This window comes from Sceloporus occidentalis, unplaced genomic scaffold (assembly GCF_023333645.1).
Source record: "Sceloporus occidentalis isolate IW3139 unplaced genomic scaffold, rSceOcc1.0.p SCAF_224, whole genome shotgun sequence".
NCBI classification, from domain to species: domain Eukaryota; kingdom Metazoa; phylum Chordata; class Lepidosauria; order Squamata; family Phrynosomatidae; genus Sceloporus; species Sceloporus occidentalis.
The window spans coordinates 1,229,913-1,244,901 of record NW_028317204.1 but is presented as its reverse complement, the minus strand read 5'-3'; the positions used below and the strand labels follow the sequence as shown (position 1 = coordinate 1,244,901).

Here is a 14,989-nt window from a genome sequence, read left to right as displayed (position 1 = left end):
GTACACTTCCTGCACATTGAAATCAATGTTATTCTATAAATCTAAAAACTAAAATAACAATCTGATGCCGTTACATTTAATCACACTTGGTCTCGTCTTAGATTCAGGAGCCGTATATCTATCCCATGCATGTTTAATACCCTCACTGTATTACCCTCTACCACTTCTGCTGGGAAGCTGTTCCACTTATCTACCGCCCTCTCAGTAAATTAAAGCTCCAGCGTGTGCACATTATACATTTTGCGTCTCTGGTTACTCATACCGCTCCCTTTATCTCTTTTTTACTGTTATAACGGTACCTGTCGCCGTCTCAGAATCGTTTAGCATCACGCGGCGTGCAGTCGTTCTCGGATTATACGAATCCCTGAGAAGTCACTGCATGAAGGCAGAGGCCAGCAAATTGCCATTAAAGAGATCTCAAGACTCTCCGTCTGCCTCCAACAAGGTGACGGTCGTCTTAAAGACGCTGCAAAAATCGGCTCTATCCGTCCTCCCGAAAGCAGAACGACTTCGATGGGTTTATTAACGGGGGGGCAGCTGGGAGCCGCGCGGGGCGAATCGATCTGTGTGTCCGGTAACCGGAAAGTGATGCTCGTTATCAGAACTTCAGCTTATCTTTAAAAAACATACGGTCAGTTCTAAGCCAACAGAGCCCCAGATGTATGACTACCCTCGGAGCTGGTCTTGGCCACTTATTATCAATAAAAATGAGATACCACAGACCACAAAATCACACAAAAATATTAATATCAACATATAGCATCTAGAGATTATTATACTATCTTGTTTCTGCTTTTCTGAGGGGGTGGTAGATAAGTGGAGCAGCCTCCCAGCAGAGGTGGTAGAGGGTAATGCAGTGAGGGTATTAAACATGCGCGGGATAGACATACGGCTCCTGAATCTAAGACGAGGCCAACGACTGATTAAGGTTTGAGTTTTCACAGCAGGAGAAACGGGCGACCAGACGGGGGCCGGATGGGGCCGATCTGCTGTTGGATTCTGGGTTTCTATGTTACCGGTTTCTGGTTTTCATGGACGGCGAGAGATGAATTAGAATAAGGAAGGATATGACTTCTAGTAAAACACAATATTCACCGTAAGACTATAAGGACGAAGCGGATAGAAGCCGACACGGGCGCTGCTTTAACGGAAATATTCCATTTATTCCAAAAAACAGATTATTTAAAGAAGGCGAATCATGACGCTCGCTGTAATTATACGTTTAGTGCATGAGATGAGACTTGATTTCAATTTCTAGATTATTATTATTATTATCATTACTGTTATGTTGTATGGTAGTACATCTGGTGCAGTCACCATGGAAACCTTTGTTATACTCACATGCTGTTTTGCTTTAAATATGTCCACTAAAGTCTTTGTAAAAATGTCCTTCTCTTAGTGACCTTTGGGAGAAGTTGTAATGTTGATGGATTCAGACACAGAATTTATGTATTATCAGGTAAACCGGTCGGGGCATTAATTTACTCAGAGTCTGCATCCACATTCCATACATATGTGTCAAATAATTCAAAACATACATTATCACCATATTTACAAATAACCTAAAAGGAAAGACTGCGGGATCTCGGTGTGTTTGGCTTGGGGGAGAGAAGAGAGAGAGAGAGAGAAAGGGGATGGGAGAGAAGAGAGAGACGGGGAGAGAAGAGAGAGAGAGAGAAAGGGGATGGGGGAGAAGAGAGAGATGGGGAGAGAAGAGAGAGATGGGGAGAGAAGAGAGAGAGAGAGAAAGGGGATGGGGGAGAAGAGAGAGATGGGGAGAGAAGAGAGAGATGGGGAGAGAAGAGAGAGAGAGAGAGAAAGGGGATGGGAGAGAAGAGAGAGACGGGGAGAGAAGAGAGAGAGAGAGAAAGGGGATGGGGGAGAAGAGAGAGATGGGGAGAGAAGAGAGAGATGGGGAGAGAAGAGAGAGAGAGAGAGAAAGGGGATGGGAGAGAAGAGAGAGACGGGGAGAGAAGAGAGAGAGAGGGAAAGGGGATGGGGGAGAAGAGAGAGATGGGGAGAGAAGAGAGAGATGGGGAGAGAAGAGAGAGAGAGAGAGAAAGGGGATGGGAGAGAAGAGAGAGACGGGAGAGGAGAGAGACAGGGGAGAGAAGAAAGAGAGAGGTGATGGGAGAGGAGAGAGAGAGAGAGATGGGTGAGTGGAGAGAGAGAGTGGGAGAGAAGAGAGAGAGAGAGAAAGGGGATGAAAGAGAAGAGAGAGATGGGGAGAGAAGAGAGAGAGAGAAAGGGGATGGGAGAGAAGAGAGAGAGAGAAAGGGGATGGGAGAGAAGAGAGAGAGTGGGAGAGAAGAGAGAGAGAGAGAAAGGGGATGGGAGAGAAGAGAGAGATGGGGAGAGAAGAGAGAGAGAGAGAAAGGGGATGGGAGAGAAGAGAGAGAGAGAGAAAGGGGATGGGAGAGAAGAGAGAGATGGGGGAGTGAAGAAAGAAAGGTGATGGGAGAAAAGAGAGAGAGAAAAGGGATGGGAGAGAAGAGCAGGAATGGAAGATAAGAGAGAGAGGGGGATTAACAAACTATGGGAAGGAAAGTTTATTCTCCTACAGCGCGGGTTTCTCGTTTGTTATCCTGGAATTCATCTTTTTAATTACAAAATAATTTATTTCTCATCGTAAAAATTTGTGGCTAACTTTATCACAATTCCTGACAAATTAACGCCATCATCGTAGGCCTGAAGAGCAGCTCGTTTTCACATGAGCTTCAGTTGATGACATCATAAATCTTGAGGCCATTCTTCCATTGGCAGAACCGCGATGGTCGCTCTCCCAATAACCATGGAGGGCGACATCGCTCCCTCCTTACCTCCGCTAACGCTTTCTTCGGTGCTCTGTGTTTGCTCCGTGCAGATGGATTCTGTCTCTCCGAGTGGGACGGCGTCGTCTGTTGGCCGGAGGGAAGGCCGGGAAACGTGGTGTCCATCCCGTGCCCCGAGTACATCTATGACTTCAACCACAAAGGTAACGCAGACACGGTCGCGCATGGCGCTGATGCTCGGGAACGCCGTTGGTCTGACACTGAACCGCAGACCGGTTAGTCTGACCCCAGAACGAAGGGGCAGATTCTGGGGCTCTCAGGGTGGGCAGATTCCTCGTTCTCATCACTTCGCTTTTAACCAAATTTTAGTTTAAATATAAAATTTTAATCTGTAAATTTATGGGAAACTTCCAGAAAAAAAACAAACATTTTTTTTGTGTTTTTGAGGCTCAATTGGTCAAACTTATAGAAAAGTCCGTAAAGTTCCAATTTTTGGGGGGTTAAGAAATGATGTTGGTTTATATTTTTCTTAAGGATAGATAATGTTTTTGGGGATAAAGAATCATAATCAAAAATTGAAGATGTACCAAAAAAAAAATGCTGTTTGGGATCCTCGTGACATCATTTAAATGATGCGATTAAAATGTTTTCTGTTTTAAATTTGGAACATTCTTTTTATTTTTACTAGCCGTTGCCGTGGTGATTTTTAAATAATTTTAAATATATTATGATATATAATGTGTCAAATATTGGTGATTTTAGCAAAGTTCACACTTTTTTTTTTTGTACACCCTGGTTTATTTATATAAATCGTTAATCTTTGGTGTTAGCGAACAGAAACCTTTCACATTTATTTAAAGGAGGAGAAATGTTAGAACAAGAGGCTAAAACTGGAGGGTCAGAGGCTGAGATGGGATGGAAGGAAGTTTTACTTTACTGAGAGGGTGGTAGATAAGTGGAACGGCTTCCCAGCAGAGGTGGTAGGGGGTAATACAGTGAGGGCTCACTGAATTTAAGACGAGACCAACGACTGATTAAGGTTTGAGTCGTTACAGCAGGAGAAACGGGCGACTAGACGGGGGGCCGGATGGGGGCCGATCTGCCGGCAGGTTCTGGGTTTCTATTTCAGAGAATAATTATCAGAGATAAACATATCCAGGGAGTAATAATCGGCGGTGTCAATAGGGATCGAGTTAATTGGCGGTTAGTTGGGTAAACAGTCTCGCCGTGCTGTGTACATCGCGCTCTCGAACCCCCCACAGATCCTCCTTAGTCTCTGAATACAAATACCGGTAATACTTCTATCAGGAAGCTCACGGAGAGACGCAGTCCGGGGCTCGGAGCAACCGCCTGCCCCAAGACACTTCATTTTAAGACAGAATTAGATAAATCTATATATTTGCAATTGTAAACCCGCCGGCAGATCGGCCCACATTCGGCCCCCGTCTAGTTTTGGTATGAAATTCTGTAGTTTTAAAACATTTCGGCCAAAAAGATTTGAAGTAATGTTCTATTTTGGACAAGCACCGCTAGGCACCAACCGCATTAATGGCTGCCGTATCGGTCATCGTTCATGTAAAGGGTTAACTCGTTTTTTGAGAGGGTTAAAGTTCGCTGGACCAGAACACAAAAACCTCTGAACTGCCCGGCTCCGGGCCCCTGTCCGTGGTGCTGAAAGGCAACCATTACAACTAAGGCTTTCAACGTACAAACAGAGAACCCGCCAGCAGATCGGCCCCATCCGGCCCCCATCTAGTCGCCCGTTTCTCCCGCTGTTAAGACTCAAACCTTAATCAGTCGTTGGTCTCGTCTTAGATTCAGGAGCCGTATGTCTATCCCATGCATGTTTAATCCCCTCACTGTATTACCCTCAACCACTTCTGCTGGGACGCTGTTCCACTTATCTACCACTCTCTTTTAATATTCGGAGAGTCTCAGGGTCAAGACATTTCCAAAAGTCCTCGACTACGTTGATAAAGTAAACTGGGCAGAGATTCCTCTCTTTGAACTGAATAATAGAAGCTCTCGCCGCGCATGTTTCATTATTTATACTTTATTATTTGTAGAATGAGTCATTCCCACGCTCAGCTTTTTGTTGGCTAAAATCTATCAATATTTAATCTCTGCTACAAAATAGTTTTGATTAGAAAATTTTATGAATCCCTAAAATCAAATGCTGTTGGAAATGAGTAAAACTAGGGAAAAAACTTAATTTCAAAATCTTGCAGTTTTTTTTTTTTTTACCCCAGTTGTAGTTTTTTACCCCATAATATAATATTTTTAGGTAGCTGCGTATCATCAGCCATTTGTAAGAGTTCTTGCTGTTATCTGAGCCAAATCTACTCGACAAACACCCGACTTCTTATCATACTGCCTGTGGGAAACGATAGAATGGCTCAGTCTTAATCACCAAGTCAGACTCTCCGACTAATGAAAGAAAGTCTACGGAGGACAGCAGATAAGAAACTATGGAGACCATTGAAGGGCAGGGCAGAGGAGCAAAGTTGCCCCCCCCCATGGCATATACCCCTCCCAGATTTAATAGCCTCACACACCATGCTCAGGGTGAGAGAAGGCGGAGACAATCGGCACCCCTCCCATGATTAATAATTTAAAATAATAATAATTATTATTGTATAATATATTTGAATGTTGCGAGTTGCAGATGAGGGCATGAGAATTCACCCTGAACGCTCATGCCCTCGCCTGTAACTCGCAAAATGAAAGTCACAGCCCCCCCCCCCCCCCCCGCAAACAACTCACAGATCAGCCCATTTTTCAAGGTATTTAGTACCCAGACAGCGTGAGACCAAAGAGGAGTCTGGTCAGACAAGTTAACCCTTAACTCAACTGACAACTCAACTTCTTAGTGAATAGACCCAAATAATGTAGGTTTTATTAAGAAATATATTGAAAACATGATGTCTCATCGACAAACATATTGTTTTTTGTTTATTTTTGGGGGAGAAATATTTACTTTGACCCTTTGGTCTCAAAAAATAACGTTAACCCTCTCTTGGTCCTGACCGGTTACGGATATTTATTCATCGATGACGTATTGTCAGCATTTTTCTCTTTTGCTTACGTTGCAGGCCATGCCTATCGTCGGTGTGACATGAACGGAAGCTGGGAGCTGGTGCCCGGTAACAACCGCACCTGGGCGAATTATTCCGAGTGTGCCAAGTACCTCTCAAACGACACCAGGGAACGGGTAAATGAATGCTAATATCGCAATTTCTCCAGGAAGACGTGGAATGCACGTATTTTGGCCGACATATTGTTCAGTTAAAAGGAGAACAAGAAAAAGTCTGCATGTAAAGACTTAAACCTTAATTACTACCAATTCTGCTGGGAGACGGTTCCACGTATCTACCACCCTCTGAGGGAATAAAGAAATAATTGTATTTTATATTTTTCTTTTCTTTATTCAAAGAAAAAAAAACCCACATTGGCTGAAATCTTATGCCATAGAAACGAAAAAATGTTTTTCCTGCTGCCCCTATCTGATTAAACTTTAAATGCAAAAAATATAAAATGACATTTGCTACGGATGATTTTCTTAGGATGCTAGAGAGATGAATATTTCGTCTCAGTGGAACAGAATCTTTAATTTATATTCTTTGCTGATTATTATTATAGATGGCATAATTTATTATTTTTAATGTCTTTTTTTCTTCAATTTATGGGGTTTTAGGCATGAAATTTACAGACGCAAAAAAAAAAAAAAAAAAAAGGCATTGAACTGATACTGAAATAAGAATTCTTTACGTAGGGCAGAAATTGCATGGAAAGTTCCGGAATTGAGCGGATTTTAAGCGACTGCTTGTGGGCATCAATAGCTTAACAGCTCGGGGGGGGTGCCAATTATTTTGTTGGAGTTTAAAAAGCCCACGCTGGGAATTCACTCCCATCACTACGCGTGTCACAGGGAATAGTTATGCGTCGGCTGCGTATGTAGATGGGGGGGCGGCCGTCGGGCTCTAATTGCTTTTACGCAGAGAACCTCCCGGGGCCGACGCGCTTTACTCATCAGGACAGATATTTTGGGGGTTGGAAACATTACAAATCGGTGTAATTGCCGGGAACTTATCTAACTTCCTGTTCTTCAAGATCTGCGGGATTATTCCTCCCCATTTACTCATCTCTTCCCTATTGTTGAGGTGCTGATGGCTGCTGATTGGTCGGGACAGCCTTTGTAAGGGGGGTGGGGGGAAGTGAGAGAACTTCAGGAAAGGATATTGATTGGGTAATGACAGCTCATTAAGAAATGCTCTCTAATCATTAACACGCGTGAACAGTCCTTCTGTTTTCAGAATTCCTAAAACTTAGACTGTTCCTCTGGGACAACACCATCAGTGGGTGGAGTTAAGTTGCCCGCCCCGCCCCTGCTTAGCGATACCCACATGGTTATTTTTAGCATTTTCTGACATGAGCAAAATCCTGCTTCTCACAAATCTGGGAGCTTTGGTTAGATACACAACTAAGTAATCTAAAACTAGAGGGTCGGGGGGAAGTTTGGCTTTACCGAGAGGGTGGTAAATAAGTGGAACAGCCTCCCAGCAGAAGTGGTAGCGGGTAATACAGTGAGGGGATTTAAACATATATGGGATAGGCATATGGTCCGACGGGGGGGGGCGATCTGCCAGCGGGGTCTGGGTTTCTATGTTAAGAATGAATTATTATTATTATTAAATACGACCCAGATGTCGTTACCTTTACCGTCTGTTCGTTGAGTTTTTCTCGAAGGATTTTAATTACAGAAACTGCAATTTCCGTCTCTCATTTGGAATCTCGCCATAAAAAAAAAAACAGATACTTTTTTCAGGGTCTTACGAGTGATAAATATTTAAACTTTTCTTCAGTGCCTGATTTGGCAAATTTCATATTTTCTGAAGTGGGAGAATGGGGTCATTTCTGAGGATGAAAAATGCATTAGTGACGCTTTTTTTTTGGTCCAATTCTTACCTGTTAGAAAATCCGAAGACATTTCGGGCTTCAGTAAATATTTAAACGTCTTAATCAGCTCCCAGCAGAAGGTGGTACCTTATTAACTCTTTAAATATTGAGCTTATATTGGGAGAATGTATACCAAATATTGAAATGCTGGGGGTCACAAGCCAGGCCTCTCCATTTGAATTACATTTATTGGACTCCATCCCCCCTCAATCTTACACCTGAGACACGTAAACTCACAAGAGCTCAGAGGTCTCTTCTTCAGATGTAAGAATCATTTAAATAAAGTGCCTGCAAGCTCATTAAAGCCATCATCTAACTGTGAACTTTCTGTCATACCCAGGACAATGAGCGGACCCCGAGACTCTTAAAATATTAACCCTTTAATAGCCCGTCATGACGATGTATGCAGCTGTATGCAGTAATAACCCCCCCAGCGCTGTATACAGTAATAACCCCCCCAGTACTGTATACAGTAATATAACCCCCAGCGCTGTATACAGTAATATAACCCCCAGCGCTGTATACAGTAAAAAAAACCCAAAGCTGTATACAGTAATATAACCCCAGTGCTGTATACAGTAATATAACCCCCAGCGCTGTATACAGTAATATAACCCCAGCGCTGTATACAGTAATATAACCCCCAGCGCTGTATACAGTAATATAACCCCCAGCGCTGTATACAGTAATATAACCCCCAGCGCTGTATACAGTAATATAACCCCCAGCGCTGTATACAGTAATATAACCACCGGCACTGTATACAGTAATATAACCCCCCAGCGCTGTATACAGTAATATACCCCCAGCGCTGTATACAGTAATATACCCCCAGCGCTGTATACAGTAATATAACCCCCAGCACTGTATACAGTAATATAACCCCCAGCGCTGTATACAGTAATATAACCCCCCAGCACTGTATACAGTAATATAACCCCCCAGCGCTGTATACAGTAATATACCCCCAGCGCTGTATACAGTAATATAACCCCCAGTCTTAGTTGCTGTCAGTCATGTGATATTTTGGGTGACTTTCCCGGCTCAAACAGCACACTGAGCTGATGCTTTATGGCAATGCTAATGAAGTCCGTTCCTTCATAGACTTTCATTAGTCAGAGAGTCCAACTGGGTGATTAAGACTGAGCCATTCTATGGTCTCCCACAGGCAGTATGATAAGGAGTCGGGGGGTTTAGTAGATCGGGGATCAGATAACAGAGCGAGAATCATACAAACGGCTGATATGCAGCTGCCTGAAAACTTTAAATTATGGGGCAAAAAAATACAACTGGGGTAAAAAGAGAAATATTTTTAAATTTTAATATTTTTCTTGTAATAAAAGAATGTAGGGAGGTCCCCTTTAAGTCAAAGTAATCTTCACCTAATAAAAGTTTCTGTAGACTTTGCCTTCGTGTTTCTTCCGATTACGCGGCCGGGTTTCACGCTTCTGCCGTTTTAATCCCCTCAAAGTTTTCTACTTCAAAGCGGAGCCCTGAGACTCTAAAACACGGCGGGCGGTAAAAATAGCGACAGCGCCGCTCCGTCCTCCGCCAGCGTCTGGATTCCTGCCGCGTCCAATCGCGCTCTCCAGAAAAGATTAAAAACAACTGTCGCCGCTCATCCTTCGCGAGTACGCCGGGCACCTGTTCTGCCCCAAAATGCTCGCCCCGGCCGATGCGCACAGTTTGGTTTTGCAAACGGCTTGTGTAAGCGTGTAAAACATGACAAATACACGGCAACTGTTACACGTGTTACATGTTTCAGGAATATTACAGCGAGCGCCTGAACAGCCCCTACCCCCCCGGACTGTTTGTGAGATTTCTGGCAGCAAATTTCTTCAAATACAAGAAAATGAAGAAACATAAAAGATCGGCCCCATCCGGCCCCCGTCTAGTCGCCCGTTTCTCTTGCTGTAACGACTCAAACCTTAATCAGTCGTTGGTCTCGTCTTAGATTCAGGAGCCGTATGTCTATCCTGCGCATTTTTAATCCCCTCACTGTATTACCCTCTGCCACCTCTGCTGGGTGGCTTATCCACTTACCTACCACCCTCTCAGTAAAGTAAATCTTGCTTCCAGTCCATCTCAGCCTCTAATCCTCTAGTGTTAGACCGCCATAAACCCCAATCCCAGCTCCTGTCCGCACAGAGTATCTCTGCTCCTGGGACTGGGGGCTGCTGGTCGGAGGATCCTGGCTCAGTAACTCTGAGCCTTGCCTTTTCCTTACACGCAGAGAGCCTCGCAGCTTCCACTCATACTTCAACGTGTAACTTCTTACTGGTCGGTCCTGTCACATGACACAAATGAGTAAGCTGACTTTGCCATCACTGATGCCCTTCTTCACCTCTGCTGATACCCCCGCTGCAGGAGTGCGACCCCCATAGAGCAAGAGGATCCCTATCACCCAGCACACTAACTACTGTATTCATGTTCCGTGGTGCAGCAATATGGGGGGGGGCCCTTGCTATCAGGGGCCATGGGGAAACTGCCCCATTCGCCCATTATTAATCTGCCCCCGGGCCCGTGCGCATTGCTGCATTTGCCCCTGCTGAGTTCCATCCAGATTGAGCAGAGTTAGAATGACCTAATTTTATATATAAGAGTTTAAAGATAAAAAGTTCAATGTGTAAGATTTATTATAGTTATAATTTTCCAAATCCTTTCATTCAACCCAAATAAACTTACTTTAAAAAAAAAAAATAAAAAAAAAAAATCTGAAAGTATTTTTTAAAATTAGCTTTGTAAATATTCGTGGTTTTTAAATAAGCAACCATAACATCTAAATAAATAATAAATTACTTAAAATAAATACATATTTATCAGTAAAAAATAATAACCCCATTATTGTTTTTATTTTTTAAGTTGTAAAGGGAACAATTCATTTATTTTTTTATTTTTTATGTTTATATTTTATCATGACCCGTACAATAATATACATTTTTTTTTTTAATATAATGAAATTTTAATTGTAGCAAACAGGAAATTCCGTAGAAGTCATTTCTGGAAATTATCGGAATTCGGGATGACTTAGATATCGAATCTTCTCCACGGAGACCGGAACTTTCCGTGCGTCTCCTCCGTAATCTCTCCAGACGCTAATAATTGGGGAGATGTTTGCAGTCACTCGTGAGGAAGCGGCCCCCGAGGAGCCGGCGGTGAGATATTGTGTCTCCTGGTTGAGGTTGCGTTGGCCTCGTTGACGAGCAGCCGTCTCGTTCTCAGACTCTTGCAACGCGTCGCCCGTCTCCTTTCTTGGTCTTGCGAGGCCGGATGACTCCAGGTCTCGACACTCTCTCTCTGTCTAACGGCCGGCGGGGGAATTAACTACTAAACCGTTTTATTCTGCAAAGACCGTCTGTAGAGGAGGCGCAGTAGACGGCCACTTTGTTCCTGGCGTTACTGCGGCTCTCCGCTCTCTGATAGGGACGATCGAGCTTTAAAATGAAATGTTTTGGGGAATCCATGGAGAAGAACGGAAAAAAATCTGTATTTTCTTAAAGGAACAGTCATGGCATTTAAACAACATGTAAAAAATGTAATGAGGCTCAAGATTGTGATAATTAAATGTTACTGTCTCTTTAAATAATAGAGCTGCATGGATGATAGAGATAGATAGATAGACAGACAGACAGATAGATGATAGATAGATAGATAGATAGATAGATAGATAGATAGATAGATAGATCGATAGATAGATAGATAGATAGATAGATGATAGATAGATAGATAGATAGATAGATAGATAGATAGATTGATAGATAGATAGATAGATAGATAGATAGATAGATAGATAGATAGATAGATTAATAGATAGATTAATAGATAGATATGAAAGAAATAAGATTAGACATTTTAAGCAGAGAGGAAGCCGGCTCGGGTCACCTGATTTATTACCGATTAACTACAAAAGTATAAATTATGGAAACAAAGTATCTCTTTCCTTGACGCCACAAAACAGTTATCTGCCCCCCCCAAAGCTTTTCTCTTAGCTTCCCTTTTATTAACGCAGAGCCGTCCCCATACGTTTTCACGTTATCCCGGTTAAACCGCCTTATAACTCTCTTTCAGGAAGTCTTTGACCGTCTTTATTTGATCTATACGGTGGGATATTCCATCTCGCTGGGGTCGCTAACCGTGGCCGTCCTGATTCTGGGATACTTCAGGTCAGTGTGTCTTCCAAATGACGTTTCCTTTTAGGAATTAGTCTGCTGAGCGCAAAAGTCCCAAGGGATTCATTAGAAACGTAAGAAAAATCTAACATGGTTCGTTGGTGCCGCTAAGTGAAATACCGTATTTGCTCGATTATAAGACGAGGTTTTTTTCAGAGCAAATGCTCTGAAAAATACCCCTCGTCTTCTAATCGGGGTCGTCTTCTAATCAGACCTCAAATAGAGTCTGATTAGGAGACTAAGATCCAGATCCCCCGCACCGCTGCAGGGGACCTGGATCCTCCTGTCTCACCCCCCCCCCCCATCATACACACTTACCGGTGCTTCCTGCTGTATTGCCGGGGCAGCGGGTTGACGTCTACGCGATCCGCGTAGACAACGTCCGCTGCAGCCGGAAGGAGGTGTGGCTAGCAGCGGGGGTTGTCTGCGTCCGTCGCGTAGACCTTCCCCGACTGTCAGAGATCTCTGATCTCTGACAGCCGGGGAAAGTATACGCGACGGACGCATACAAACCCCCGCTGCCAACTCCACCTCCTTCCGGCTGCAGCAGAAGGCGACGTCAACCCGCTGCCCCGGCTGGAAGCACCGGTAAGAGAGGGCTGAGAGGGGAGGGGGGGGAGAGAGTGTGTGTGTGTGTGTTAGTTAAATGGGGGCATAGGGCATTTCTGGAGTGGCGTTAAGGGGGCATTTAATAGAGCACTCTGCCTCCTGAAATGCCTTATACCTCCCTATATGCCACTCTGCCCCATAATATGCCTTTTAACCCCCTAAATGCCAGAGTGGCATATAGGGGTATAAGGCATTTCTGGAGGCAGAGTGCTCTATACAATGCCTTTTAACTCCCTTAATGCCACTCTGCCTCCTGAAATGCCTTATACCTCCCTATATGCCACTCTGCCCCATAATATGCATTTTAACCCCCTAAATGCCAGAATGGGATATAGGGGTATAAGGCATTTCTGGAGGCAGAGTGGCATATAGGGGGTCAAAAGGCATACCATGGGGCACAGTGGCATATAGAGGGTTAAAAGGCATATCATGGGCCACAGTGCCATATTGGTGTGGCAAGCCTGGGGGCAGATGTGCGTAACTGGGGGACAGGCTGGAAAATACAAGAAATAAAAACAAAAAAAATATTTTTCTCAATCATAGCTTTTATTAAAAAAAATAGTTTACATGAATTAACATTTACTGGTAAAACTTTTTTCCTTTAGGGTCGTCTTATATTCAGGCTTTTTCTTTTTTCCTAAGTTAATATTCAGATTTTGGGGGGTCGTCTTATAATCAGGGTCGTCTTATAATCGAGCAAATACGGTAATATCAAACAGCGCCCCCATAAAATGCAGTGGTGATAAAGTGTATTGCACCCAGCGAAATACAACCTGCCGGCAGATCATCCCCTTTCGGCATTTTAAGGAGAGATTCTGAGGTATCTTATCTAATAGTTGAATGATACCTTTTATAATTATTGGTAATTACTTCTTTACACGTCTCTTTGTACTTACGGCGAGATATGTTTAAAATGACAGGCGCCACGGGCAAAACTACGCTCATCAAAAAGAGAAACAGCCCCCGTCTTCAATCCTGTTTTCTTTGAGAATTTACCCCGGCTGTTACGTTGTCTTCAGCAGCTAAAATACCCCCAGGCTGACCGTTTAATTGCCCAATTATCCCAACACTGCAGTCTTAACTTTATTGACAAGGGGAACATTGGTAAAATTTTGATTTTTTTTTTTTTTATATTTAATAATAAAAAAATAATATTTTTTTTAAATTATTATTATAATTTATTTTTTTTTAATTAGGAGGCTGCACTGCACCAGAAACTACATCCACATGCATCTGTTCGTGTCCTTCATGCTGAGAGCCGTCAGCATCTTCGTGAAAGACGCCGTCCTGTATTCCGGATCGGCTCTCGAAGAGATGGAGCGAATATCCGAAGAAGACTTTAAGTCAATCACTGAGGTCCCTCCGGCAGACAAGGCGCAGTTTGTGAGTCCAAAGCCCAACGCCTTTCCTCCTAAATCGCTTAACTTCCATTCCGATAAAATAATAAGGTTTTGCCCCGGAGGCATTTACAGGATCCGGGGCTAAAAATATTTGCGTTAGCTTCAAAAATGAACATTTTTTTGGGGAGGAGGGGGTTAGATGTGAGCCAATCAGTATCCCATCTGAGATTAAATAAAGGAACAATAGCTGAATAAATATTTATCTCGAATTTTGTGTTTCCTGTCCGGTCTCAGGAAGAAAAGCTCTAAATATCTCTGCATTTAATCTATAGTATATTAGAAATAAAACATAAAATGAACTATTATATCTATTATATTATTATATATGTACACAGGCAAAAATATGTAAATTACTTTATTAAATATTATTTGGTATGCTATTCATTTTTGGGACCTCCATGAAAAATAAAAAAATAAAAAATAAACATAAACATAATAATAAACCTAAAATAATAATAATATTAATAATAATAATAAAAAAATAATAATAACAATGATAATAATAATAAAAACAAAATACTACTACTACTATTAATAATAATAATAATTAAAAAAACATAATAAAAATAATAATCTTGCATATTCATGCAACGTTGATTAACAAATTCAGTAAATGTCACAGTTAAATATTTATTGTTACAAACACTAAGGTACATCTCATACTATTGAGTTTCATTATCTTTGAGGAATCGGCAGCAGAATCATTTGTTTCTAAATGTTTTTACTGCCCTTTTCAGACGATTGAGGGTATTTTTTACTAAACGATGAGTTTATGACTCTCCGAACATTAAGAGGAACCAAGCGCAAGAAGCCCTTGCAGGAAGGGGCTGGCCCTGTATAATGTATAATTAATATGGACAGATTTAAATCAGGGGATGGCTGGCAAGTAGGGCAGGGGGCAATTGCCCTCTAGGATGTTCTAATTTAATGATCCTGAGCCTGGCGCTTTAATGTGTTTTACGTGTAATCCCGTTTACAGCCACCAGGGGGGGGTCTAGCGTAAAAGGGCTCCGGGACAAATGCACTCATTGACTAGATCCTTTCTATGTTCTGTTTATGTGTTTTTATGTATTCATTTTTTGTA

At 42.6% G+C, this 14,989-nt stretch overlaps 1 protein-coding gene across 1 annotated transcript in view; it reads left to right on the top strand.

Annotated features, from left to right (window-relative positions):
• The window catches only part of LOC149276936 (parathyroid hormone/parathyroid hormone-related peptide receptor-like), a 75,493-nt gene that overhangs the window by 40,230 nt on the left and 20,274 nt on the right, over positions 1-14,989 (top strand). The window contains exons 8-11 of the mRNA XM_089503260.1: positions 2,864-2,974; positions 5,864-5,982; positions 11,796-11,890; positions 13,702-13,888. Coding sequence (XP_089359386.1) covers positions 2,864-2,974; positions 5,864-5,982; positions 11,796-11,890; positions 13,702-13,888 — 512 coding nt within the window. The remainder of the gene's footprint in view (positions 1-2,863; positions 2,975-5,863; positions 5,983-11,795; positions 11,891-13,701; positions 13,889-14,989) is intronic.